Source organism: Cricetulus griseus, chromosome 4, assembly GCF_003668045.3.
Source record: "Cricetulus griseus strain 17A/GY chromosome 4, alternate assembly CriGri-PICRH-1.0, whole genome shotgun sequence".
Taxonomy (NCBI): domain Eukaryota; kingdom Metazoa; phylum Chordata; class Mammalia; order Rodentia; family Cricetidae; genus Cricetulus; species Cricetulus griseus.
In genome coordinates, this window is record NC_048597.1 from 165,510,706 (window position 1) to 165,535,832 (window position 25,127).

Genomic DNA, 25,127 nt, shown 5'->3' on the forward strand with positions numbered 1-25,127 from the left:
GTGAGAACCCTTGTGGAGCTGGGTCCTTTCTCACACTTACTGCTGTCACACTTGGCATTTTCAACAGCCAAACAAATGGAAGTCTCTTAATTCACATACATTTGATCACGTGTGTGTGTGTGTGTGTGTGTGTGTGTGTGTGTGTGTGTGTGTGTGTGTTGTATGTTCATGCAAGAGTGCATCTGAGACTAGAGAACTGTGGGTACCATTCCTCTTGTAGGCTTAGAACTCAGGCAGTAGGCCAGGCCAGCTGGGCATGAAGCCCCAGGGATCTGCCTCTTTTCCACCTTCCCCAGCACAAGGATCAGAAGCATGAAACACCACATTTTTTGGGGGTATGGATTTGAACTCATGTTTGCAAGGTAAACATTTAAACATGCTGCCTGAACCATTTCCTTAGACTAATTCTTTTTATTTGAGAATAAAATAAAAAAAGTCTTACTTTTTAGCCCAGGCTAGCCTGGGATTTGATATGAGGATCAAGCTAGCCTCAAGCTTACAGCAGTTCTGCTGCCCCATTCTCCCAAAGAGTGGGGTTCCAGCATCGAGGCAGTGTGCCTGGCTCATGAAGTAGACTCTGGGTATGTTTATTTGCTGTCTGTATTTCAACTTCTGTAGAGTGTGGTGGTTTTCTTTCTTTCTTTCTTTTCTTTTTTTCTTTTTCTTTTTTTTTTTTTTTGCACAGTACTATTCTTATTCAGATTCTAATCCCATCCTGTTATTCTTACACTAAACATAGGACTATGGCATATGCACTTAGAATTGTATTTTATTTACGCATGCTGTGTGGTGTGTGTCTGTGCACATGCAGAGAGCCAAAGAAGGTATAGGCACTTGCAAGATGACTGGCTTGTTATGTTGTATGGACTGGAGAGTCCCAACTCTGGTTGTCACACTTTACAGTAAGTGTTCTTAATGACTGAGCCATTTTTTTTAAACCCTGATGTAATGCACTCTATGTGTTGTAGAGGTTTGTGTGATGGAAAAGTTGTGTGTGCACCAGCTTTCCAATGATGCTCGTTCCTCTTGTCAGGTAGTAGAAGGTCTCTTAAAAAGTTTGAGAGCATTGAGGGCCAGTGGGCTGACTGAAATCAATGCCAGCTGAGCTTGACTTAAGGAAGGAGGGGTGTGACAGTTTTTCTTGTTTGAAGCTGGTGGGTGTTGAAAGTTGGAAAGGACCCAGTGACTCAGGAAATCTCCCCAAACACCCTCCTCTGCATTCTTTCACTGGGCCTGTCCCCAGGAGCTCTGAGATCTGCTTCTCACTTCTTCTGTCCTCAGAGGACTGGGTGGCAATTGATGAGTTCAGTAGATGGGTTCTTAGGGAAATCCAGCTCACCACTGGCATGGGAAAAAGGATGTATTGCTTTCCAGAGTCAAGGAGAGTCGAACTGCCAAACCACAGCATGGAGGCAGCTGGAGCCAGGAACCCAAACCACAATAGGGCTCCGGCTCTGGCCCCGCCTTCACTGTGGGCTTCTTCCTTCTCACTGCAGGCCAGATGATTGTCTTCATTTGAAGACCGCATTCTACAGTGTAAACCACACCAACAACCAGAGGGAAAATGACTTTTGTTTTGCTAATCCACAAACAGGTAAATTTAGATGTTGAAAAAAGTAGTCTTCCAAACTTTTTATGAAGTCTCGCCCTGCAGGCGGCATTAAAAATACATGTTTTATGGGCTGTGGCTTCCTGGCTGCCTGTTGAGAACAGGGTTAGTTTACCCTCAGTTCTTCTGCCAGATGCTGGGCAGAGCCTGACTCATGGATTGTCTCGGGGCGGAAACTCTTGCAGGTCAGGCTTGAAGCTGCCATGTCGATGTCACCCCAGTTTAATCCTGCCCTTCTTCATCCTACCCTTAGTCCCTTTCAGGATAGATTTTATGCCTTCTCCCTTATTTTCACCAAAACGCTATGCATTAAAGTATTTGTCAGACATGCCCTCAGTGTGCTGTGCATCAGTGCCCATTGTTAGAGACGTGGGATAATTCATATCAGCTGGCCTCTGTGTGGCATCATAATCCTCAATATCACATTTTGTTATCATTATCAAGGGATAGTGTGCAAAGCAGGAAAAACACAGACATAATAATTCCTTCATAGGCAAGTTGTTTCTCTGAACGGCTGAAGCCCAGTCTCTTACCTGTGGAACTGTGCCTGTAGTTCCTGTCGTGTCAGAGTTTTGGTTAGATTTGAGTGTTTAATGTGATATCTGGCCCACAGGTATTTTCATTACACTGCCTCACATCTGTTAGGATTTGAAGGTTGTTATTAATTTTTTTTTGAGTCCTCAGAGACAGAGGTAGTCCCTTCTCAGTAGAGCTTCACATCTCTGCATAAATAGGAACAATAATAGCACCTCCCTCAATAGGCTGTTGGGTTAAAAATGAAGCAGAGATGTGAAATCCTTACACTAGTGTTCTGCAGTTTACACTCAGTCATACTCCTTACCATTACTGTTATCACTAAGTTTCATGTGGCTGTAGGTATGGGGGAAGCAGTCAGAATGTCCACGGCACTGTCTGCATTTATAGACCAGTAAAACAAATGCAATACATAGTGTCACAATGTAGAAAATGGGATTAGGAGGATTATAATCAAAACAAAGTAGGAATTTATAGGTTGGCATTCCATTATTGGGCCCTTTTCCTGTGCGTGTGCATGTGTGTGTGTGTGTGTGTGTGTGTGTGTGTGTGTGTGTGTATGTATGTATGTGCCTTCCATGGTGCATGTGTGAAAGTAAGGGGACAAGCCACGGTAGTCAGTTCTCCCTCCTACCATGCAGGTCCCAGACACGGAACTCAGATAGTTGAGGTTGGCAGCAAATATCTTTACCCACTGAGCCAGCTTGCCAGCCCCCATCTCTTTTCTTACCTTCTTTCTTCTCCATTATTTCATCTTCTGAGCCTGGCAGAATGGGAAGAACACAGACAGGCCTTAACATCCTCTTTGGGCATTAGTGTTCCTATTTTGATTTGACATTTGAACTTGGTTAGACAACGTAAGCTTTGCAAAGATAATGTCTACTCTGACTGTTGTGTGAAAACCAAGCAAGTTAATATATGTGGGAACTCATTGCTAGTTCCTTTTACTGTACAGGGGGAGAGAGAGAATATTAACACGTTCTCTATGTTCTCAACTATCTAAGACTCACACAGAATTTAAGGTGTAAGAGGAAATCACCAGATTTACAAGTTTAATATTTGTTCATTTGTGTAAAACCATTTTATCAGTTTCTGGCTTGAAGGCCTGGTTTTTATCTCCCCACAAGTGGTGAGCATTTTAATCCAAAGCAGCTCCTGATTGACTTTGCCCGAAGCTATTTAATAGCCTCTTTATTTGATGTGATTATCATTCTGCTAAGCAAATTTATTAAGAAGAATATAAGTAGTTCTAACTGTTTGTACTGTTTTAAGTAGCTCATGCATAATTAGTTTTGTCTGTTATCTGCGGCTATCATAACAAACTACTTGCCTCTGTCCCTCAAGGGCTGGGGTTAAAGGCATGGGCCACCTTGCCCAGCCTATAGCCAAGTTTTAAAATTATGGCTTATAAAGTGATCATGTCTCTGTTATTTCATCTTCATTAAGTTTAATGGCCAAAGCAACATGACTTTATTACCTTCCTTTCCATGCCCAGAAGGCCAACCAACAGAAGCCTTATTGGGCCAAAATTAGTAATGGTAGAGTTGTGTCCTTTTATAGAAGCTCTAGTTGGGAATCCAATCCTTTGTTTCCAGCTTCTAAAAGTCACTTGCACATGTCTCTTGTCTCCTGGCCCCTTGTCTCCAAAGCCAGCATCTCTAAGCCTTCTGTAGTTGCATCTTTCTCTGACTGAGGTGAGAAAGGTTCTTCCATATTGGAAATATGGAAATAATCCATGACAATGTCCCCAGCTCAAGGCTCTTAGCCGAGCCCTGTTTACATGTTTGAGGGAAGACTGGCTATTTGTCGAATGGCCTTTAGTTCCCGCCCACATTTAGTCACAGGATCTAAAGTGGTTACAACGAAACAAGTAGCTTTAAGGGTGGATGTACACACCTATAATCGCAAAATTTGGGGAGCTAAAGCAGGGGGATTTGCAGTGTAAGGTCAACCTGGGTGTGCAGAGAGCTCAAGGTCAGCTTGTGCAGTCTGCATTGGTAACAATAGAGCAGTAATTTACGTCAGGGAAATCTTCCTCAGTTCTTTCCACGTATGTAGTTCTCCACACATACTCATTCTTTGAAAATAGTCTAGAACTTCTATGACTGTTTTCTAGTTGTACCACAGGTTTGAGGGAGGTTTTATAGATGCCCATTCCCTTGGATGAGTTACTCTTCCACACTGGTGCTGCAGAATGCTCTTCCATCTGATAGGATGATGGTTCCCATGGTGTCTCCCCACACCCATCCCTTGTATGTGTGCTTGTGTACTGTATGTTCATGCATGTGTGCTGGTATGAGTGTTAATGCATGTGCATGTGTGGCATGGAGGCCAAAGGACAAGCTTGAGTATTGTTTCTCAGGGTGGCTATCCTGTGATGAGCCACCATGTAAGTGCTGGGAACCAAATCCATGTCCTCTGTGAGAGCAACAAGTACTCATATTTTTATTGATTGACTATTGATTGTGGGTTTGTTTTAATTTTGTTTTTTTGAGACAGGGTTTTCCTGTGTAACCTTAGCTATCCTGGAACCCACTCTGTAGACCAGGCTGGACTCAAACTCTGAGATCTGCCTGCCTCTACCGCCTAAGTGCTGGTATTAAAGGCATGCGCCACCACCGCTCTGTGTTACAAATACTCTTAAACATTGAGCCATCCCTGGCCCAAAAGACAGTCTTTTCTGAAAGACTGTCTTTCACTGTGACCTGGGGCTGATTTGGCTAAGCCAGCCTGAGGGATCTTGCCTGCCTTTGCCTTCCTAGTGCTGGGGTTATAAACGTGAGTTACTAAACTGAAAGTTTTATGTGTCTTCCAGGGGTTAGGCTCAGGTCATCATGCTTGCACACAGTCCAAGATACCTCCCCATCCCCCATAGCTCTTCTCTTGACCTGAATAACTTCTCTTCATTCTTCGAGTCTATGAAACACCTAGTTCAAAGTCTTTCATGAAATCCCATTTCTTTGAGCACATTCACCACACTTTCTATAATGTCTTTACTGTTCTTCACTATTAGGTTGTGAATTCCATGAGGTCAGGGGCTCTACCTCTATTTCTCTTTGTTTTCAGAGTGACACATTGTTTTTTAATTTATTTTTATTATGTATACAACATTCTGCTTCCATGTATATATGCACACTAGAAGAGGGAACCAGAGCTCATAACAGATGGTTGTGAGCCATCATGTGGTTGCTGGGAATTGAACTCAAGACCTCTGGAAGAGCGGTCAGTGCTCTTAACCTCTGAGCCATCTCTCCAGCCCCGTGACACATTGTTAAGATCCCTCTGGGTCCTAAAACTTGCTAAATGACATCACTAAAGAGGGTAATGTAAGTCACTATGGGGGCCAAGGAGGTGTCTCAGTAGTTAAATTGCTTGCTGTTCAATCAGGAAGACCAGAGTTCATATCCCCAGAAGCCCTGCAGATGCTGGTTGGGCATGACAGCTAGCCTGTGTACCACAGTAAGAAAGAGAAGATATAAAGTTTCTTGGCAAATCCAGTCATAGAGTTCTAATTCACAAACCTTTTCTTCTACTCTTGCAGTTCAGAGGCCTTGGGGCAAAACACTACCCAGCTGCAGCAGCAGCTGAAGGTTTCTTATCTTTTAAGGACTTTGACTCTTGTGATAGTAAAGAATTTTAAGATGAGCCAGTAAGAAGCAGAGTTGGAATTTATGAAAAGGTATTTTTAAGCATAAGAGTTGAGAGACAGACAGGTGCTTGAGGAGAAAGTAAGACACACCCGAGAGATTGTTGTGTCACGTCTCAAAGGGCATCACGAAGTCCTTACCAATTGGGGTGACGTCTTGCAGTTGCAACTCAGAAACTTAAATGATGTTGTAGGGTGGTTACTATATATTGGGCAGGGCTGTAGCTGATAAGGTAAAACTCTTGTTCACAAGTGTTGCAGGGAAGTTAAGAATATTTTATTTTTGTCTTTAAACAAAGTTTTGGTCTTATTTTTGAGATTCCCAGAAAATACCTGGGAAGGAGTAAGCCATACTTGAAAGTCATATAAGCAAGGTTCACTGTTATTTTAACATTTGTGTAATGTTTCTGTGTTGGCGATCTTCATGACAAATGCTAACTGTATTGGAGTTTTTGGTTGTCTGCTGGTGAAAGGCTTCAACCCAGACTCAATGGTGAGGGGTTTTCTGTTCTTCTGGTATCCCATAAGTTTCTTCATCTTTTTATCTTGTCCCCTTGGGCTCTTGTCTTCCATTCAGATAGCAAAGTCTTGCTAATGGACCAAGAGTCTCCCCAGTTGCCAAGTTTCCTTGTTCTAGAATTCATGCTGCCTAGCAGAACCTATCACTACCACTCTGCACCATTCCACTGTGCATTGTAGCTTATTTTGTATTTTTATTTTTGCTGGGGGTTTAAACCTAGGACCTTGTGTCCACCATTGAATTACACCCCAGCCCTACATTATTGCTGTTATCATCATCATCATCACATCAGATTTATTTGTTTAAATTTACGTATATATCTGTGTGAGTATCTGTCATGTATGTTCAGGTGTGAAGAAGGCCATAAGGAAGCATTTGTTTCCCTGGAGCTGGAGTTGGTGATTGAGCTGATGAGGGTGCTGGGAACTGAACTTACACAGGAGTGTAAGAGCTCTCAGTAAATGTATATGCCCTTAGTTACCAAGCCAATATCTCTCCTGCACCAGTTAATTAATTAATTAGGCTTTTTGGGACAGGGCCTCATATAGCCCACACTGACCTTGGCTTCATTCACTATATGCTTGAGGATGACCTTGAATTCCTTATCTTCTTGCCTCCACCTCCCAAATGCTGGATTACATGCCTGGCTCCATCATATTTAAATGCATGTTTGCTGGCATTTATCTTTGGGACTATACTATTAGGAAATTTTTTTCTATCAGAGATATTTAGCCTAGTAAGGACTCATATTTCCTGAACCTTTCCATTTGTACAGATTAACCAATTGCCTTCAGATGGTGAAGCTGAGCTCCAACTGAAGGGATAAGATGCAGTCATCACCTACAACAGGGATAAAAGAAAGAAGCCCTCTTGGCCAAGTGTGCTTGCTAGCCTCATTGGGGTTCTGGCACACACACACTTGCTTTGCTAAGTTAATTTAAATTTTGCTTGTGTTCCTTTTTGCAAAACCACGATCACTATTTGTTTCTGAGTTGCACTCTAGAGTGGTTTTGTCTTAGGACCTATCATAAGTTCCACCATTCGTCTGCTGTGGAAGGCCCACTGTAGCCCCTGGAAAGCCTGGCTCTCTCATTGGTGTTACTCTTGCTGTGGTTCAGTCAGTTCTTACTGATTCACCCCCAGCCAGGGGTGTGTGTGAAGCTGCCTTTCAGAGGCACAGGGATCCTGACAGAAACAGAGATACTCTGGTTTTTGTTTTTTAATATATTTACTTATTTATTTATTAATTTATTACATATACAGTGTTGTTTTGCCTGCACACCAGAAGAAGGCACCAGATCTGATTGTAGATGGTTGTGAGCCATCATGTGGTTGCTGGGAATTAAACTCAATTAAACTAAACTTCTGGAAGATCAGCCAGTGCGCTTAACCTCTGAGCCATCTCTCCAGCCCCAGAAATACTCTTTAACTTTAGGTCTTCCTCCGTTACAAATTCTTTTTGTTTTTCCTTCTTATTTTGGCTATGAATGTAGGGACTCTGTGTTCTAAAAGATTGCTACACATTGTTCCTATCCTTGCATTTATGAATAATGAAATTATTTTTCTCTCTTTTAACTGATCACACACTAGAACTCCTGATTAGCAAGAGCAAATGAGTATTATCACACTTGTTATAATTATAGCCCAAACTACATATATGTGATGTTTTAGTGTGTATGAAAAATCTTGCCACTGGGCATGGTGATGTATGGCTGTGATGCTGGTACTCTGGAGGTGGAAGCACGAAGATTATACATAATGAATTTGAGGTCAGCCTGGGGTATATGAGAGATCTTGTTTCCAAAGAAATTATATGTGTGTGTACACACACACACACACACACACACACACACACACACACACACACACAAAAACAACAACAACAAAAACTCTGCGTGTGTCTATTTGAAGACAGGGTCCCACCATGTAGTTCCTGCTGGTCTGGAGCTCACTATGTAGACCAGACTAGCTTCAGACTCACAGAGATCCACCATGGCTTTGCCTCTCAAGTTCTGGGATTAAAGGCATGTCCCATTATGTCTAATTTGTAGCCCTTTTTTTTTATTTTTCAAGACAGGATTTCTCTGTGAGACAGTCCTGGTTGTCTCACTCTAGACCACTCTAGACCAGGCTGGCCTTGATCTCACAAAGATCCACCTGCCCATATGTCACCACTGCCCAGCTATAGTTATTTTTCCTAAAAAAATATGGCTTATAAAGTGATCATGTCTGTTATTTCCTCATCATTTTTCAGAGTTTCTACAAACTCTCTGCCTTCATCCACCCTTTGGTCACCTCATGGTACATAGTTTGGATAGAAAGGGCAGGTAGGAGCTGGAGAGATAGCTTAGGAGTTAAGAGCACTGCTCTTAGAGGACCTGGGTTCAATTTCCAGCACCCATATGGCAGCTCACAACTGTTTGTAACTCCAGTTTCAGGGGATCCAACACCCCTCTCACAGACATGCGGGCAAAACACCAATGTACATAAAATAAATTAATACATTAAAAAAAGAAAAGGCAGGGTAATATTTCTTGCTGCCTCTCATTTACTAGTTTTTAAGTAAAGAGTCTTACTATGGCCAAGAGTGCCCCTTACATGTCGGTGCTGCTGTTAAGCCCCAGGTGCAAACACTGCATGCATCTCAGCCCATTGCAGCAGCCTTACTGATTCTGTATGCATCTCAGCCCACTGAAGCATCCTACCTACAATGCCTGTTCTGTCAGCTGCTTCTCAGACCTCTTATGTTTTGGTTTGGTAGGATGACCGAAGCTTGTTTTGTTCACTTCCTACCCCTGTTCTTAAACCAGCCATTTCCCAACATTCCTTATTCTTTTCAATGGACCTTTGCATTTAGCTCCTTTGAAATGAAGAATCTTGGGGCTCTGGAAGTTTCACAAAAGTGTTAGGTGGTTCATATGCCATTACAAATCAAAAGGTGCTGGGCTAGAGCTGTGTCTGTCAATACCACAGATGAACATTCATGGAAATAAAACAGCCACCAAAGTAGCCATTCACTGTGTGTATCAGTCACCTGATCAGTGTGTATCAGTCTCTTGTGGCTGTGACAAAATGCCTGGCAAAAACACCTGAAGGAAATTCATCTGGCTCTCAGTTTGAAGATGTCATGGCAGGGAAAGCAAGAGCAGATGGCTGGATGCTGCTCACATGGCATCTAGGGTCAGAAAGCAGAGCCATGAACACGGGCTTTATGACCATTTTCTCCCTTTTATTCAGTCCCTGAGATGGTGCTGTCCACATTTAAAGTGTATCTTCAATATCCCATTAAACCTGGAAAAACTCTGATGGACACACCTGTTTTAGTTAGGGTTTCTATTGCTGTGAAGAGACACCATGACCACAACAACTCTTACAAGGAAAGCATTTAATTGGGCCTGGCTTATAGTTCAGAGGTTTAGTCCATAGTCATCATGGTGGGAAACATGGCAGCATGCATGGTGCTGGAGATGTAGCTGAGAGTTCTACATCTGATCCAATGGCAGCAGGAAGAGACTGTGTGAGCCACTGGCCTGGCTTGAGCATGATTCTCAAAGCCCTCCCACTTAGTGACACACTTCCTCCAGCAAAGCCACACCTACTCCAATAAGGCCACGCTTCTCATAGTGCCACTCCCTATGGGCTAATGGGGGCCATTTTCTTTCAAACCACCACAGCACCCAAAGGTATATTTTCATGATGAATCTAAATTCATTCTTGTTGACAATGAAGATCAACCATAATGCTTTGTAGAGAAATCTACTTGAATTAATTGAGTTTGTTTACAATATAATTAAAAATAGAACAGGGTAGTATGTGTAAAGTGTGAGGACTTGGCCTAAAGGAGTAGTTCTCTTCAGTTTTTTTTTTTTTTTAATAGGTGTATGGAAAGTTATTATTCCCCATTTACAGGTGGTAGACAAGATGGGGTTTTGAATCTGCCCAAAGTAGCTACACTTCATAGTTGTATTTCAGCTTTAATCCTAAAATTTTGTCTTCAGTTGACAACGCAGATTTGTTGAGACCTGGCAGCACAGATTTGTTGAGACAGAAAGTAGAGGGGAGCGGTGGATCACAGTCAACTGACCTGTCTAATCAGTCATTTGAACCCCTTTAAAAAATCAAATGAAGCCAGGCGTTGGTGGCGTATGCCTTTAATCCCAGCACTCGGGAGGCAGAGGCAGGCAGATCTCTGTGAGTTCGAGGCCAGCCTGGTCTCCAGAGCGAGTGCCAGGATAGGTTCCAAAGCTACCTTGTCTCAACCCCCCCCCAAAAAAAAATCAAATGAAAAGGAGAGCATAGTGGAGCAGTTGTCTTTCTCATCATGTCTTACCCTTCTCTAGGAGATGCTTAAATAAACCCACTGAAGTTTAGACTCTACTTCCCGAGAATTTGATCAAGTTGGTCTAAACAGAGATTTTGGCTATTAGTCTCATTTGGTTTTTAGCCCTGATGATTTTGAAATATACATTTAAATAAAAGACATCTGGCCCAGCTTGAAGCTGCATTAAAGAAGTGCTAGAGCCATGGGTGATGGTCATTGTGAAGATTTGGGGACAGGGTTGATGGCCATTTTGAATACATGCCAGGAATAGACATGATGATCATTGTGAGAAGGGCTGGAGACACATGACGGTCATTGCATCTGTCTCTTATATATACTGTGTAAACTTTGAATTTGAGTAAGACTCAAGACCAAACAGTAGCCTTCCTTCACTTTCTCTTGAAGTTTCTCAGAAGAATTCCATTCTGTCATCCACTGGGAACCTTCTGCAGGAAGTCCTGGCCCTTGGCTTCCAGCACAACTCTTGTTCTCTTTCTCATTGTGCCCTTTCTGTATGGTTGGGTTTAGATTCTCATAGAGACAGAAACTTAGGAATACTCAAACAGCAAAGACACCTTAGGCCCCTTGTGTGTAGACATTGTGCTGATAACAAAGGCTGTAGGGTCCTGCTCTTGGAACTTAAGGTTTTGGAATGTGAGCCATAAGGAGTCTGTGGGGTACTATAGTCAAGGGGCTTCTGGAGAGAGTCTGGACTGGGAAACATGTACATTGAAAAATTCTAGATCCCTTGGGCTTGGCAATACTGGCATCCAGAGTTGACTGACAAATTTACTGAGTGAGGCAGAAAGAATGTTAAAAGCTGGAGGAGAGGACGAAGTGTTGTGGAATGCTGTCTTCCTTGCATGACTTGGCTCTTGCACTCTTGAACTCTTGGTGGGCATGATTTACGGCACAAGACCTGAACACGACTGGGCCTATCAGCATTCCATCAGGGAAGTAGGAAGGGACTCCCAAGGCCCAGCTCTTCTCTGGTGATATGTTAATGGTTGCTAGGGAAGGGAGAAATAGTTTCATCAGTGGTCTAGACACAGACTACATACTCCTGTAATTAACCCTAATTAAGTTCTTTCACCCCCCATCCCCAACGAGCATGAAAGAAGAAGGTGACTGAGGAGGAGGAAGGGGTTAACAGAGGGTAGTGGGGATAAATATGATCAAATGTATTATGAAACCCAGTGTTATGTGTGATTAACATATAAGAAACTTTAAAAGAATTTACTGAACAAGTAACAGAAAGTATACTTTTATTTAAAAGCAGTGCACAGCTGTGTTTTGGTATTTTGAAGTGGAGGAGATATTAAGCTATATGTACTTTAGACTTTTCCGGAAGAAAGAAGAGGGAGCAATAAAACGCTTTTTCTTCTTTCACTTTTTAGGTTCCCAAATTCAGAGACTTCTGCAGACAGTAACGTAACAGAGAGCAAGAATAACGTGCTCAGCCCATTTTCTGCCTTCGAGCTCTGGGCACTTTGTGGGGAGGTACCTGGGTTCCTGGAGGCCCTGCTCCCACAGCAAGCAGGCAGAAACTGGGAAGCCAACCTTGCAGGCAGAGCACATCCGGCCCTTTGAAGTTCACTTCAGTGCAGGTTTTATTTGAAAAGACTGTGACAGGATATAGTCCACAGTGGGATGCGTGTTGCTTCCTGAAGCCTCCCTTAGCCAGGGAGTGTTTTGAAAGGTTGGAGTCTGTCTGCTCAGAATTCATTCACACAAGGGAGGCCCCTTTTGGTAAAATGCGGGTATGCATGTGGGCCTCTGTGATTCCCCTTTTTAAACCTCTATCCACTCCAGCTTCTCTCTGTCTCTCTGTCTCTCCCTGCCCAGACTCTTCCCTTATAGATGAGGTCATTAGGACTTGGAGCCAGGAGAAGTGCATTTCTGTAACTTTAAATCTCTCCACATTCAATCTGAAACTCTCTCTCTCTCTCTCTCTCTCTCTCTCTCTCTCTCTCTCTCTGTCTCTGTCTCTGCAGTTATACTTAACTGTTGGAGGACATTTCACCTCTACAGGCCAAGGGAGCTGTTTGCTCAATTGGGCTCTTGTAGACTGCAAAAATGAGCTGGCTGGAGGAATTCTGCCAATTTGTGAACAGGCTCAGTACTCCATGTTTCTCACTCACTTCACATTTGCTGTTGCTTTCAGGTCCATGATGGGATGTGAACCACAGTCTGGCATTGATTAGCTTCTTAGGGCTTGATTGGATTTTCTATGCTTTCTACTGTGTATACTGTGTATAACTTGCTGGCTTTGCTTGAGGAAGGGGTGTGATCGGAAGAGAGAGGCCAGGGTGCGTTTCTTCCTAATGGTAAGGTGAGGGTGGGGCTTTGAAGCTGTGTGGTTGTAGAACCTGGATGGAGAGAAGGAAGCTGTGGTACAGAACCCTGGTGGAGAGAAGAGTCATGCAGAGTTGTGGGAGGGGCCAGGGGAGTGAGGAGACTTGGCAAATCTGGGGAGACATTAACTGGTGGGATGGCCTCACTTGCTGGGGTTACTGGAGGAGGGACAGTAAGACTGAAGGGGATTTGAGTTTTATCTGTTGCTATCATAGTTGGTTTTGTCTGGGTAGGGCCTCCTCAGCACCACCCAGTGCAAACCACACCCAATCAGTGAGGTGAGCCTAGAAGGGAAAGGCAGCCTCCCTCAGGTCTTGCTCATGCCTTGGCCTGTAGAAGTGAAGTGTCTGGAAAAGAATCATACCTTCTGGGAGCCAGTTTCAAACCTATGTTCATCTTGGTGAAAACTCCTCTCAACTGTCAATGAGGATTGGCTAGTTCATGATGTCACTGGGGCAGTTTCCTTCAGGTCCTCCTTTGGGGTTGTAATAGACCAAACCACAGGGAAGAATAACTTTTTGAAGATGAATCTAAGCAAACTAGTAAAGTGAGATATGCTTATATTTTAACACCAGGGGCACCTTCACCTTCAACACTTTAAACTCTATGACACAAGTAGTAAGTCACCATGGGACACTGAAGCCACAGCAAAAGCTGGCCTCTTCCTTCCTTCCTTCCTTCCTTCCTTCCTTCCTTCCTTCCTTCCTTCCTTCCTTTCTTCCTTTCTTTGTTTCTTTCTTTCTTTCTCTCTTTTTCAGAATCAAACAATTTTATTTTCATTAACTCACAAAAAACAATACAGTTGGTTCAAGGAGGCCATCACTGGTCCAGTCCCCAACACTACAAGCTGAGTGAATAACTATACAGTAAGGACTCTCTCATGGCTATTCTGAAGTAATGGAGCTATTAGAAATAAGATTTGTTTACTCAGGGTCCACACTTGCACTATGAATTAGGCAGAGCCCTTTTCAACTTCTTCAGTTTGAACTTCTTGATTAGATTAAACCATTTGCAATTCTGCACTGTTGCAACACCTCATTGAAGCCGTAACAGAGCCCCATGTCATTCTGGCTCTGGGCACATTCCAGAAACTGATCTCAAGAGAGCATGGCCCTTGAGAGTGCTGGTCCAGCAGCTGGGTTCCCTGGGGCTCCTAGTAAGTGATTTCAGGTCTTGCAGGCTCAGCACTGCCACCCCCACTGAAGCCCCCAGTGATGGCATGAACCAGGGTGTGACCCACAGCCCACAGCCACATTAGCTGCAGTGGTTGCCATCTGGGCCATTAGGCCTGGCTGCCTGGATGCAGCAGCAGGGGAGCCAACTGCAGATCATGTGGCTGCTGCTGGAGGCTGAGCTGCAGGCGCATGTCTCACATGTCTCGGGAGCAGCCCTCATCTGAGGGGCCCGGCTGGCGGGAGGGGCCACCCAGGAAGAGTGGTTTCCACGTGGTATCTTGGATCCTCACACACTCTGAGTCTAAAGATGACAAACTGCATGCTGTCCTCTTTCAGGAAGCCTCAGGTGGCTCTCACCAGATAGCCCAGAGTGCTGAGGAGAGCTCTCTTAGCATATCTGTGACCCATTTATACCATTGCTAAAAAACAAACAAACAAACAAACAAACAAAAAACCAGATATGTGATTAGGAAACCTATGCAAGAATGTTTGTAGCGGCCTTATTTATAAAAACAAGAACAACAAAAATTTGGAATGTAATCTAAATGTCTATCAACAAATGAAGTGTGATAGAGTCACATAGCAAAATCCTGTACAGTGGTGAAAAGGAAGCATCTAGAAGTAAAGGATTTTTTTTTTTTTTTTTTTTTGACAGGGTTTCTCTGTGTAGCTTTAAAGGGAGCCTATCCTGGCACTCACTCTGTAGACCAGGCTGGCCTCGAACTCACAGAGATCCACCTGTCTCTGCCTCCCAAGTGCTGGGATTAAAGGCTGAAGTGAAGGATTAAGAGGGAGAATTTTCTCAATGTTGAGCAAGATAGCAAGTTACAAATTACTGCTAACGATACTTACATGAATGTTAATTGAAATGTATGAAAATAATAGATAGCAAGTTCTCCAAAGTATTTACCCCTAGGAAAGGTCCAAAAATAATTGGGGAGAACCAAGAGCGTTGGTGTTGCTAATATTTTCTTAAGGCCCCAGATAGGCAGTACACATTGATTAGAAACTTGGCTCTTCATATCTGTACATTTTACCCTTTGGAGTCAACCAATTTTGTTTAAAGGTATTGAGAAAAAAAAAATAGCATCTTCATTGCACATGTGTGGATCTCCTGGCATGAAACCTTGAGAAGCACTTGCCAGCAGTTACTCACTTGGCACTGACATTGTATTAGGCTTTGTAGATCTGGACATGATATAGCACGTGAGAAGTTGCCCACCGGTTATATGAAAATATGACATCATTTTACGAAAGATGCTCAGCCTTCATTGAACGTAATATCTGCAGCAGGTCCTGGAACAAATGCCCTGGGAGCACCTTTGTTATATGCTTGATATCCTGTAAGAAATTTTAGCCATTGAGGCCGGGGCACATGTGGCTCAGTTGCTAGATTGCTTGCTTAGCATTTAGAAGTTCTATCCCCAGGACTACATAAAATGCTGCTTGCCTGTAATCCCCATCCTGGGGAGTAGAGGCAGGAGGATTCGAAGCCCAAGGGCATCCTATAGTATAGTACATTTGAGGTCAGCCTGGGTTACATGAGCTCTTTCTCAGAGCAAAACATTAAAGAGATGGAAAACAAAACAAACAAGTTAAATAAAAAAAGAAATCACAGTTAAACAAGCTATGAGGAAGAATATTTCTATACTTCACTTGAGCCTTGCACAGAGGTCAGACAGTAGGTGGCCTTATTAGCCATTTTAAAATTGTCCACTCATGTGAGGGCAGAGGGGAGCCACGAGCCACTTACTGCTTTAGACATTCTGACATTAAGTCAGAATTTAGAAGGGACTCTTGCAGTGTGGAAACTGGGTCTGGGGAGAGAGGGTGCCTCAGGAGAGCAGTACACAGAACCCCTTGCAGAAACACTGCACAACAGGGCCACATCTACAGAACCCAACAGTCAGTATTAAAAAAAAAAAAAAAAAAAATGAGGGCACTGGTGAGAGGGTTCAGTGGGTAAAGTTGCTTGCTGCCAAACTGAGTGACTTGAATTCAGTCCCCAGAAGCCACATGGTAGAAGGAGAGAATAGATTCCTGCAAGTTGTCCTGTGACTACCACAGGTATTTGAGTGCACATGTCCAACACAATAAATAAATTTATAAAATATTTTAAAATTCTAACATTTTTATAGTATTCTGTAGCTGCATTTTTTTTTAACGTTTGAACCTTTTGAGCTTAGTGTGATATTTGATTATTTATTTTGGAGGTACTACAGATTACACCCAGAATTTGCTTGTTAGGTTATCATTCAATCACTGGACTACCCAGCCCCAGCCCCAGCAGTCAGTATTTAAAAGCAGCTCCCTGTTAATCCTAGTAGACAGCCAGGGTGGACGACTAACAACTTAGGTTGAGTGTCAGCTTCATTTAATAATGAATTTTGTGTCAATGATTTCTTTTAAGTTTAAGAAGTATTGATTCAAGCCAGGTGTGGTAGCACTCGCCTTTCCCCCAGTACTCAGGAAGCAAAGGCAGGCAGAACTCTGGGTTGGAGGCCAGCCTGGTCTACAAAGTGAGTTCCAGGACAGCCAGGGCTAATTATTGAATCCCTTTCTCCCCACCTTGCCCCCAAAGTATTGATTTAGAGGGTATTTCAGGTAGATATTGCAGTGTGTTCAGGCCTGGTTCCTTCTAGATCCTTCCAAGAGCTATCTTCTTAAATTTCTTCCTTGTCAATCTTGTTTTATTTTTGCTTTCTTCTGTTTGTCTTCCAAACAGGTTTAAGTTTTGTTGACTCTTTAAATAATATGTATCCTGTCCTCCCCTGCTGCTTATTTCCCAAAGCCCCCTTCCCCATTCCTCCACCTTTTATGTATTTAGACAGGGTCTCACTGTAGAGCTCAAGCTGACCATAGAACTCAATATGTAGCTTAAGCTGTCTTTGAGCTTGTGGGTGACTGATCCTTCTGCCTCACTCTCCTTCTATTTAAAATATTTATTTCTTTATTGGGTGTTTGTGTGTGTTGGGGGCAAGACAGTGATGGTGTGTGTGTGTGTGTGTGTGTGTGTGTGTGTGTGTGTGTGTGTGTGTGTTTGTGTGTGTGTGTGTAGATCAGAGGACAACTTTCAAGGTTGGTTCTGTCCTTCCACCATGTGGGGTCCTGGGAAATGAGCTCAAGTCATTGACTTGGTAGCAAGCACCTTTACATGCTGAACCATTTCCCTGGCACTTCCTCTGTTTTACTTCTTCTTCTTCTTCTTCTTCTTCTTCTTCTTCTTCTTCTTCTTCTTCTTCTTCTTCTTCTTCTTCTTCCTTTTTTTTTCTTTCTGAGACAGGGTTTCTCTGTGTAGCTTTGGAGCCTTTCCTGGCACTGAACTCACAGAGATCCACCTGCCTCTGCCTCCTGAGCGCTGGGATTAAAGGCATTCACCACCAACGCCTGGCTCTCTTTTACTTCTTAATTTTTTTTTTAACCTTTGATTTAGTGTGTGTGTGTTTGTGTGTATGTGTGTGTTGTATGTATAGGAGCACATACATGCATGATACACCCCATCCCACACCAGTATAGTACATGAAGAGCTAAATAAATAAAATTATCTTTTAATGGATGGCCAGGGAATGGAAGAGTAACTTTCCTTGGAAATGGGGACAGGGTATGAGAAAAGAAATAAAAGAGAATTAAAAACATAATCTTTCCAAGTCTATTAATTCAACTTTTGTGCTCATAAAGTGATCAGTAAGATTGGGATATGTTTAAGTTGGTAGAATGCTTGCCTGTCATGGATGCAGCTCTGGGTCTAACTTCTAGCACATCATAAATTGGGTATGGTTGTACATGACTGTAACCCTAGGTGGTGGCAGGAGGATCATGAGTTCAAAGTCATTCTCCACTCAATGGCAAGCACAATCCCAGCCTGGGTCACATGAGACTGTGCCTCTGAATTAAAGAATAAATGGGCTCCCTGGGTAAAGCTCAAATCCCCAGAATCTGGGTAAGCTGGGCACAGTAGTGGACATCTGTAGTCCCAGTGATTCTGCGGTGAGATGGCAGCTGGAGACAGGAGAATCTTTGAAGCTTGTAGACCAGTTAGCTGGGAGTACACAGTGGTGAAACAATCAAACAAGCCTGACTCCCAAAGTTGGAACAGGAAGAGGGATACCCAAGGTTGTCCTCTGACCTCCACACATGAAAGTACAAACACACATATACATAGACACATCATACATACACATTGTACACATATGCATAAAGACATAAAGAATATTTAGAATAAATTCTTAGAATAAAATTTAGAATAATTCATATTTCCCCAGTAACTCATATTGTGCTTATAGCAAAAAGTGTGTGTATGTGAGAGTTATAGGTTCTTGCAGGTTGATATGAGTTCTCCCTTTATTTTCTAGGGATATTTTGAAAACCATAGCTCTAGGCCAGATGCTGTCCTTGTGTATATGTGGCACAGCCATCACCAGCCAGTATTTGGCGGAAAAGTACAAAGTGAACACTCCCATGCTTCAGAGCTTCATCAACTACTGCCTGCTGTTCCTGATTTACACAGTGATGCTAGCATTTCAGTCAGGTACGTCTCATGTAGGAGCCATCTGTTCCATAATTGGCCTTAAAAAAAAAAAAACCTTATTCTATTTAAGTTAGTTATTGTAGTTGATCTTACTTAGCCAAGATGCCAAGAGGAGATAGCCATTCAGCTATGGTATGGATTTTATTTCTATGACTAAATGTCTGACAAAGGCAACTTAAGGGAGAAAGGGTTTATTCAGGGTCACCATTTGAGGGGACAGGCCATCGTGGTGGGAGCCTGGAGGTCTGTCTCTTAGGTAATTCTAGCTCTTGTCTGGCTAACAGTATTAACTACCACTATTGTGATTCTCACTACTTTCCTTTCTTTCTTTTTGTTGCTGTTTTTTGAGACAGGGTCTCAGCTATGCAACTCTGACTGGTTTGGAGCTCCCTCATGTAGAACAAGTTGGCTTTAAACTCACCCTCATCTACCAGCTGAATGCTGGGATTAAAGGCTTTTACCGTCTTTAATAGATTTATAGATTATCTTACCACAAAGCCTCCCCAGCATATGTGCCAACTCTTTGTCTCTTGTTTATCCAGAGATGAGTAAATCCTAGTTGATTTAAAGCAGTAGAATTGTGCTGTGTGTGGGTGGTTAGAAAGCATTTGTTAATGGTGCCACTAAAGCTTTTCCCAAGCTTATCACTGGCTTCAGTTTCACTTGAAAGTGCATCTCTTTCTAAAGAATGACCCGGCTGTGTTTTCTTCAAACAAACAAACAAACAAACAAAAACCCATGCTGGGGGGGTGCTCAATAGCCAATTAGTTTGTCAAAACAGGGCACTTTTCCAAAAGAGTCTGTGGCTTGTCAGAAATGGCTTTAGTCATGCTCACAGATGGATATATTATTTATTATTATTGTTTGAGGCAGGGTCTTATATATCCCAGGCTGGCCTTAAGTTCCCCATGTAGACAAGGATGACCTTGAACTGCTGGTCTTCCCATCTCCACCTCCTGATTATAGCTGTGTACCACCATGCTGAGTGCTGGGGATGTATACATACTAAGCAAGTACTCCCGATTGAGCTACATCCCCAACCCTGAATATTATATGTGTGTTTCCACTTTTCTCCAGCTCTCTTCCCACTGTTCTCCCTGCACAGTTGCGTAGTCTCTAGCTTCATACTAGACAAACCTGATGGTGATGGCACTGATGTCTAGCCTCTGGGTAGCTGAAGTTAGGACAGGCCACACTTGAAATACACAGCAGACCCTTGCTTTGATTTTCTGGTCTACACAATGATATGTGTCATGTCACGTGTAGCGTGTACTCACCCAGCTTTCTTTCAACCAGGCAGTGATAACCTTCTAGAGATATTGAGAAGAAAATGGTGGAAATACACTCTCCTGGGGCTTGCGGACGTGGAAGCCAATTATCTGATTGTCAGAGCATACCAGTACACGACTCTGACCAGTGTCCAGGTAAGAGGGAGTTGGGACACTCTGGGTTTTGTGCTTCCTAGAGGAGAACATGCACTCATACATGTGTATCTAATTTTATTGGAAATCTGTGCATTTGAAGAAGCCCTGAACACAGGTGGATGACAGATGTTTTCCAGTACAGCAATTGTTCTGCTGAGTCATGTTTCCTGAAATTACTGACAGTGTATACATATTGATCACTTCCCAGGCTGCTCACACTAGAGCAGATTAGAACAGTGCTGAGCAAAATAAGGGTAAATATTTATCTGGCACTTGCTGTGGTACTGCTGACAGTTCTGTTGTGTGTTTGGCTCAAGCACAGAGCTAAGTGTGGTTCTGTACTGCAAAGCTAGAGGTTTGCAAGCCAATGAGGATGTAGGAGCCACTCAAGGAGCCTCCAGGACACGCCAGCGAGAGTCGGCAACAACAGTGACGCTCTTGTCCCTACCTCTCCATACATTTAATTTAAAAATTACATATTGTTATTAGTGTGTGTGGAGGTCTGGGGACAACTTCTTTCCATCCATGTTTAACATGGTCTGGGGATTGAACTTGGGCCTTCAAGCTTGCCCAGCAAGTACCTTCACTCACTGGGCCATCTTCCCAGCTTATTATTATTGGGTTTATTCTTAGTGGGTTGAAAGGAAAATGTTCCTTCATAGCAGTACTCATCAACCTTGTAGAGTTGAGAAAGACTTGTGTCCAGCTGTTTTAGTGTTAGCAAACGACTTGCCTTGACTTACCAGCCAAATGTTCTATAATTGGAGGTGAAAGTGAGATACATGTACCACTGTCAGATTTAGACTTCAGAGTTCAATGGTTCTATAGATCTTTTGTTTCTCAAGAAAGGGTCTTGGCAAATTAGCCCCCCCCCCATAGCCTGGTACCCATTATGTACTGAACTCACAATCCTCCTATGTGAGCCACTACCCACCAAGTGCTAGGTTTGCAGGTAGGAGTCACTGTGCCTGGTTTCTATAGCTATACAAAAAATTTAAGACAGGATCTTGTGTATTGCAGCTTGGTCTCTGTTGTAGCTAAGGATGAGCCTGAACTTTTGGCCTTCTTGCCTCCACTTCCCAGTGCTGGGTGGATAGGTATACACCACCACATTCTTTTCATGCAGCACTAGCCAGGGATGGAACCCAAGACTTTATGCATGCTAAGCAAGCATTCTACTCACTGAGCTGTGCTCACTCAGACTCTCCTCTTACAAGTCTTTTAAGTTTAAATCTTACTTTATGTATTATGGTGTTTTTAATGTGTGTGTGTGTGTGTGTGTGTGTGTGTGTGTGTGTGTGTGTGTGTGTGTGTGTGTGTGTGTGTGTTGTCTGAATGTTTTGACTACATGTATGGGTGTCTACCATGTAGATGCCTAGTGCCCTCAGATGCCAGAAGAGGGTGTCAGATTCCCTGAAACTGGAATTACAGATAGTTGTGAGTCTTCCTGTGGATGTGGAGAAAAGAACAAGTACTCTTAACTGATGAGCTGTCTCTCCTGCACCATATGAGCATTTTGCCTGTGTGTATGTGTGTGCTTCTGTACCACATGTGAGTGACTGTGGCTCACAGAGGCCATAAAGGGCACAAGATCCCCTGTAATTGGAGTTACAGGTTTTTATGAGTCACATGAATGCTGGAAATTGACCCCTGGTCCTCTGGATGAGCAACAAGTACTCTTAACTACAGAGCAGTCTCTCTGACCTTTTCCTTTAACTTGTTGAGGTTTCATTTTTCTCACTGTTCTAACACAGGTATGTTCTTTAGATCTCCAGATTGTAGGAACTGTCAAGGAACTGACAGTTATTTTAAAAGGCAAGGCTTGGTGAAACCCAGTGTTTTCCAACGTGAGCATAGGTGACATGATTTTCCCCTCATTTTTATATCCATGTTCCTCCCATACTTGGGTCTTATGTAGTACTCTGTTCACTGGGACAATATGATGATTTTTCAAACTTACATTAAATGAGACTTCTGGAACTGAAAGCATCAATGAAAAAGACTCCCCCTCCCCGCCCCAAGAAAATGTTCAGAAAGCAAATTCCTGTAGATGCATGGCCCAAGGTGACAGGTGTCAGAAAAGACTTGGTGGCATTTCAGAGTGGGCAGGACCTGAGATCACAGGATCTGGTCTCAGCATTTTGTATTTTGGCTCAGAGACTGGCTGGCAGGGGATCACTCAGTGACAGGGTTGGGGCTGAAGCTTCTGTGGTTCTTCCCATGACATAAGCAACACCCCCATAGTCATGTCCCTGCAGGGGTTCTTAGAGATAGGGTAAATTTAGGCTTGATGTGAAGATACAGGAAGTTTCCTGTGATAGCTTTTAAAGTGGGCTCTTCCAACTTTTATTTTATTTTATTTTTTTTAGTAAGAAACACAGCTTAGGCTGTGATAAGCCATTATGGCTGGATTCTACTGGTGTCTTTCAGGACATTGCTTAGTGGTTTGTTGTTCAGGCAGGCTCACAGAAGCACATGGCTAAGGCCCATCACTGGAGGTATGCTGGCCTCCAGTGCCTCCAATTGCCATGAGAATAAGCAATAAATCCCTTTAGACAGGATCCCACAGACTGCTTGGGGCTTGTCCTGTCCATGACTTAACAAACATGGAGAGAACCAGGGACAAACTTCAAACCCCACATAGTGGGCAATGAAGTAGAAGTTTCAGGAATATAATTAGCTTACAGCATAATTTGCTCTTTATTCCTGAATATACTAATACATCAAGAATTATCCTTCAGTGGTTAAGAATGCTTACTGCCCTTGCAACTAACTGGAATTGTTTCCAATATGCACATAAGGTGGCTCACAGTCACCTGCAACTCAGTTCCAGGAGACTCAACACCCTCTTCTGGCCTACACACAAACCTATACAAATTAAAATGTTTTTCAGTATATTTCATCTTTGAATTCACACACACACACACACACACACACACACACACACACACACACTTGCCAGGCAAGGTCTCTGGCTGAATACCCAAATCCTCTTACAGAGTCTCAGACACCGGGCATGCTCAATAAATATCTGCTGACAGTGTAAATGGATATACTGGAAGGAGACTCTGTCTCCTGATTTAAGAATAAACACAGAGGGGAATGCAGAGGCTCCTGGACAAAATGAATAGACTCGGCCCTTGAGTCTCTGTTTTGAGACAGATCTCATGTATCCCAGGCTGGTCTAGGATTTACTATATAGCCAACGATTAACTTGAACTCCAAATCCTCTTGCCTCTACCGCCAAAGCACTGGTTTTGGGTGGTACTAGAGATCAAATTCAGGGATTTGTGCTTGCTAGGCAAGCACCGTGCCATTTGCGCTACATCCCTAGCTGTCTTTTAACTGTATGATTTGGGACAACTAATCTCTCTTTACCCTTGGGGTTTTGTGTGCATATCTAAAGTAGGTTTGGAAATCCATTGTGAGAGTTACTATGAGGATAGAATGAGTTAGCTCAGGTAAAGCTATGCATGCAGTGACAGCCTTGATCCATGCTCCTGCTCTCCTGTGCTTTTTTGTTTCAAGCTGCTGAAATGTTTGAAGCCGCTTGCTTTCCTTCCCCGCAGCTCCTGGATTGCTTTGGGATTCCCGTGTTGATGGCTCTCTCCTGGTTTATTCTCCGTGCAAGATACAAAGTGATCCACTTCATTGCCGTGTTTGTCTGCCTGCTGGGTGTAGGGACGATGGTTGGTGCAGATATATTAGCAGGGAGAGAAGACAATTCAGGTGAGAGTGTGCCACTTGCTCAGCCATGGAAGTGTATTTTCAGGTCAGTCTGGCAATGTTACACTGACAGAAAGTCGGTGATGGGGGCACTGTTCTTCTGAGGGTGAGCAAGAGTCCACGGGCTGGGGGAACTCTTCTGAGGGTGAGCAAGAGTTCACGCTGTGAGCAAGCTGGCACACACTTGCTCGGCTGGCTCCTCCTCCTCCTCGGTGGGGTGTGATGGCATGTTTCCTCAGAGCACCCTGCACTTCCTGTAGTACCTTGCTCACTTGCTGCTGAACATTTGGTGTGGTGATTATTTTTGCCATTTAACTGCACTTTCCCATTTAAGCACATTTAACATTTTATTTTAAATACATTTGTAGAAATCATCTTTTGTTTCAAACATTTTGGATTAGTTACTCCAAAAACACTATATTCTTGAGATAGCTCTTTTTTCCCCCTTTTTATGTCATTTTTTCTTTTTTTTATTCTTCCTTTTTTCTTTGTTTCCTCTCTTTCACTATCTCTTTCATTCCCTGCTCCTTCCTTCTTTTTCATCCTCCCCTTCTGCCCTCTCTCTCCCTTCATTTCTTTTCTCAAAAGGAGGATTTGAACTCAAAAATCCTCCTTCAGCAGTGCTTTTTTTTCTTTTCTTTTCTTTCTTTTTTTTAAGAGATGGCTAGAAACCTTTTTAATGACTCTGTTAATCTGAATTCTTTGGCATATTTCAATAGACAGTATTGATGCTAAACCAGGTCTGAAGTTATCCAGTCTCTGAGGTAACTTCAGTGTCTTCCTGAATCAAGATAAAGTCTTTCTTTCTTTCTTTCTTTCTTTCTTTCTTTCTTTCTTTCTTTCTTTCTTTCTTTCTGTTTTTCGAAACAGGGTTTCTCTGTGTAGCTTTGGAGCCTATCCTGGTACTCACTCTGGAGACCAGGTTGGCCTCAAACTCACAGAGATCTGCCTGCCTCTGGCCTCTGCCTCCCAAGTGCTGGGATTAAAGGTGTGCGCCACCAACGCCCAGCTTAAAGTCACTTTTTTTGCCAAGCATTCTTTCCTATGGTTCTAAACAAATCCCTTCAATTCAGTCCATGAATCTGTCATGTCTTTAAATGGCTTTCTGTCATGGTGGTATACAGTGCCAACCTCCAGTCTGTTGGTCTCCCCGGGAGTCAGGATGTAAAAATCATAGTAGTAGTGTCCCAGACAATAAGGGCAGGAGCCTTTAAACTTAGAGAAACTAGGATTAAATAAAGTTTTATTCAAATGAATAGAGTTTGGTAACTCCTGACTTACCTGTCGAC

At 43.0% G+C, this 25,127-nt stretch overlaps 1 protein-coding gene and 1 pseudogene across 5 annotated transcripts in view; one reads left to right on the plus strand and one right to left on the minus strand.

Moving 5' to 3' along the window:
* The window catches only part of Slc35f2 (solute carrier family 35 member F2), a 46,563-nt gene that overhangs the window by 15,154 nt on the left and 6,282 nt on the right, over positions 1-25,127 (plus strand). For all 5 annotated transcript variants that reach the window (XR_004769619.1, XM_027415079.2, XM_027415080.2 and 2 more), the window contains 3 exons: positions 18,513-18,688; positions 19,985-20,112; positions 23,682-23,841. Coding sequence is in view for 4 of the 5 variants with exons in the window: in XM_027415079.2 (XP_027270880.1) it covers positions 18,513-18,688; positions 19,985-20,112; positions 23,682-23,841 (464 nt within the window). In the remaining variant the exon portion in view is untranslated. The remainder of the gene's footprint in view (positions 1-18,512; positions 18,689-19,984; positions 20,113-23,681; positions 23,842-25,127) is intronic.
* LOC103161057 lies at positions 13,981-15,925 on the minus strand (annotated as a pseudogene).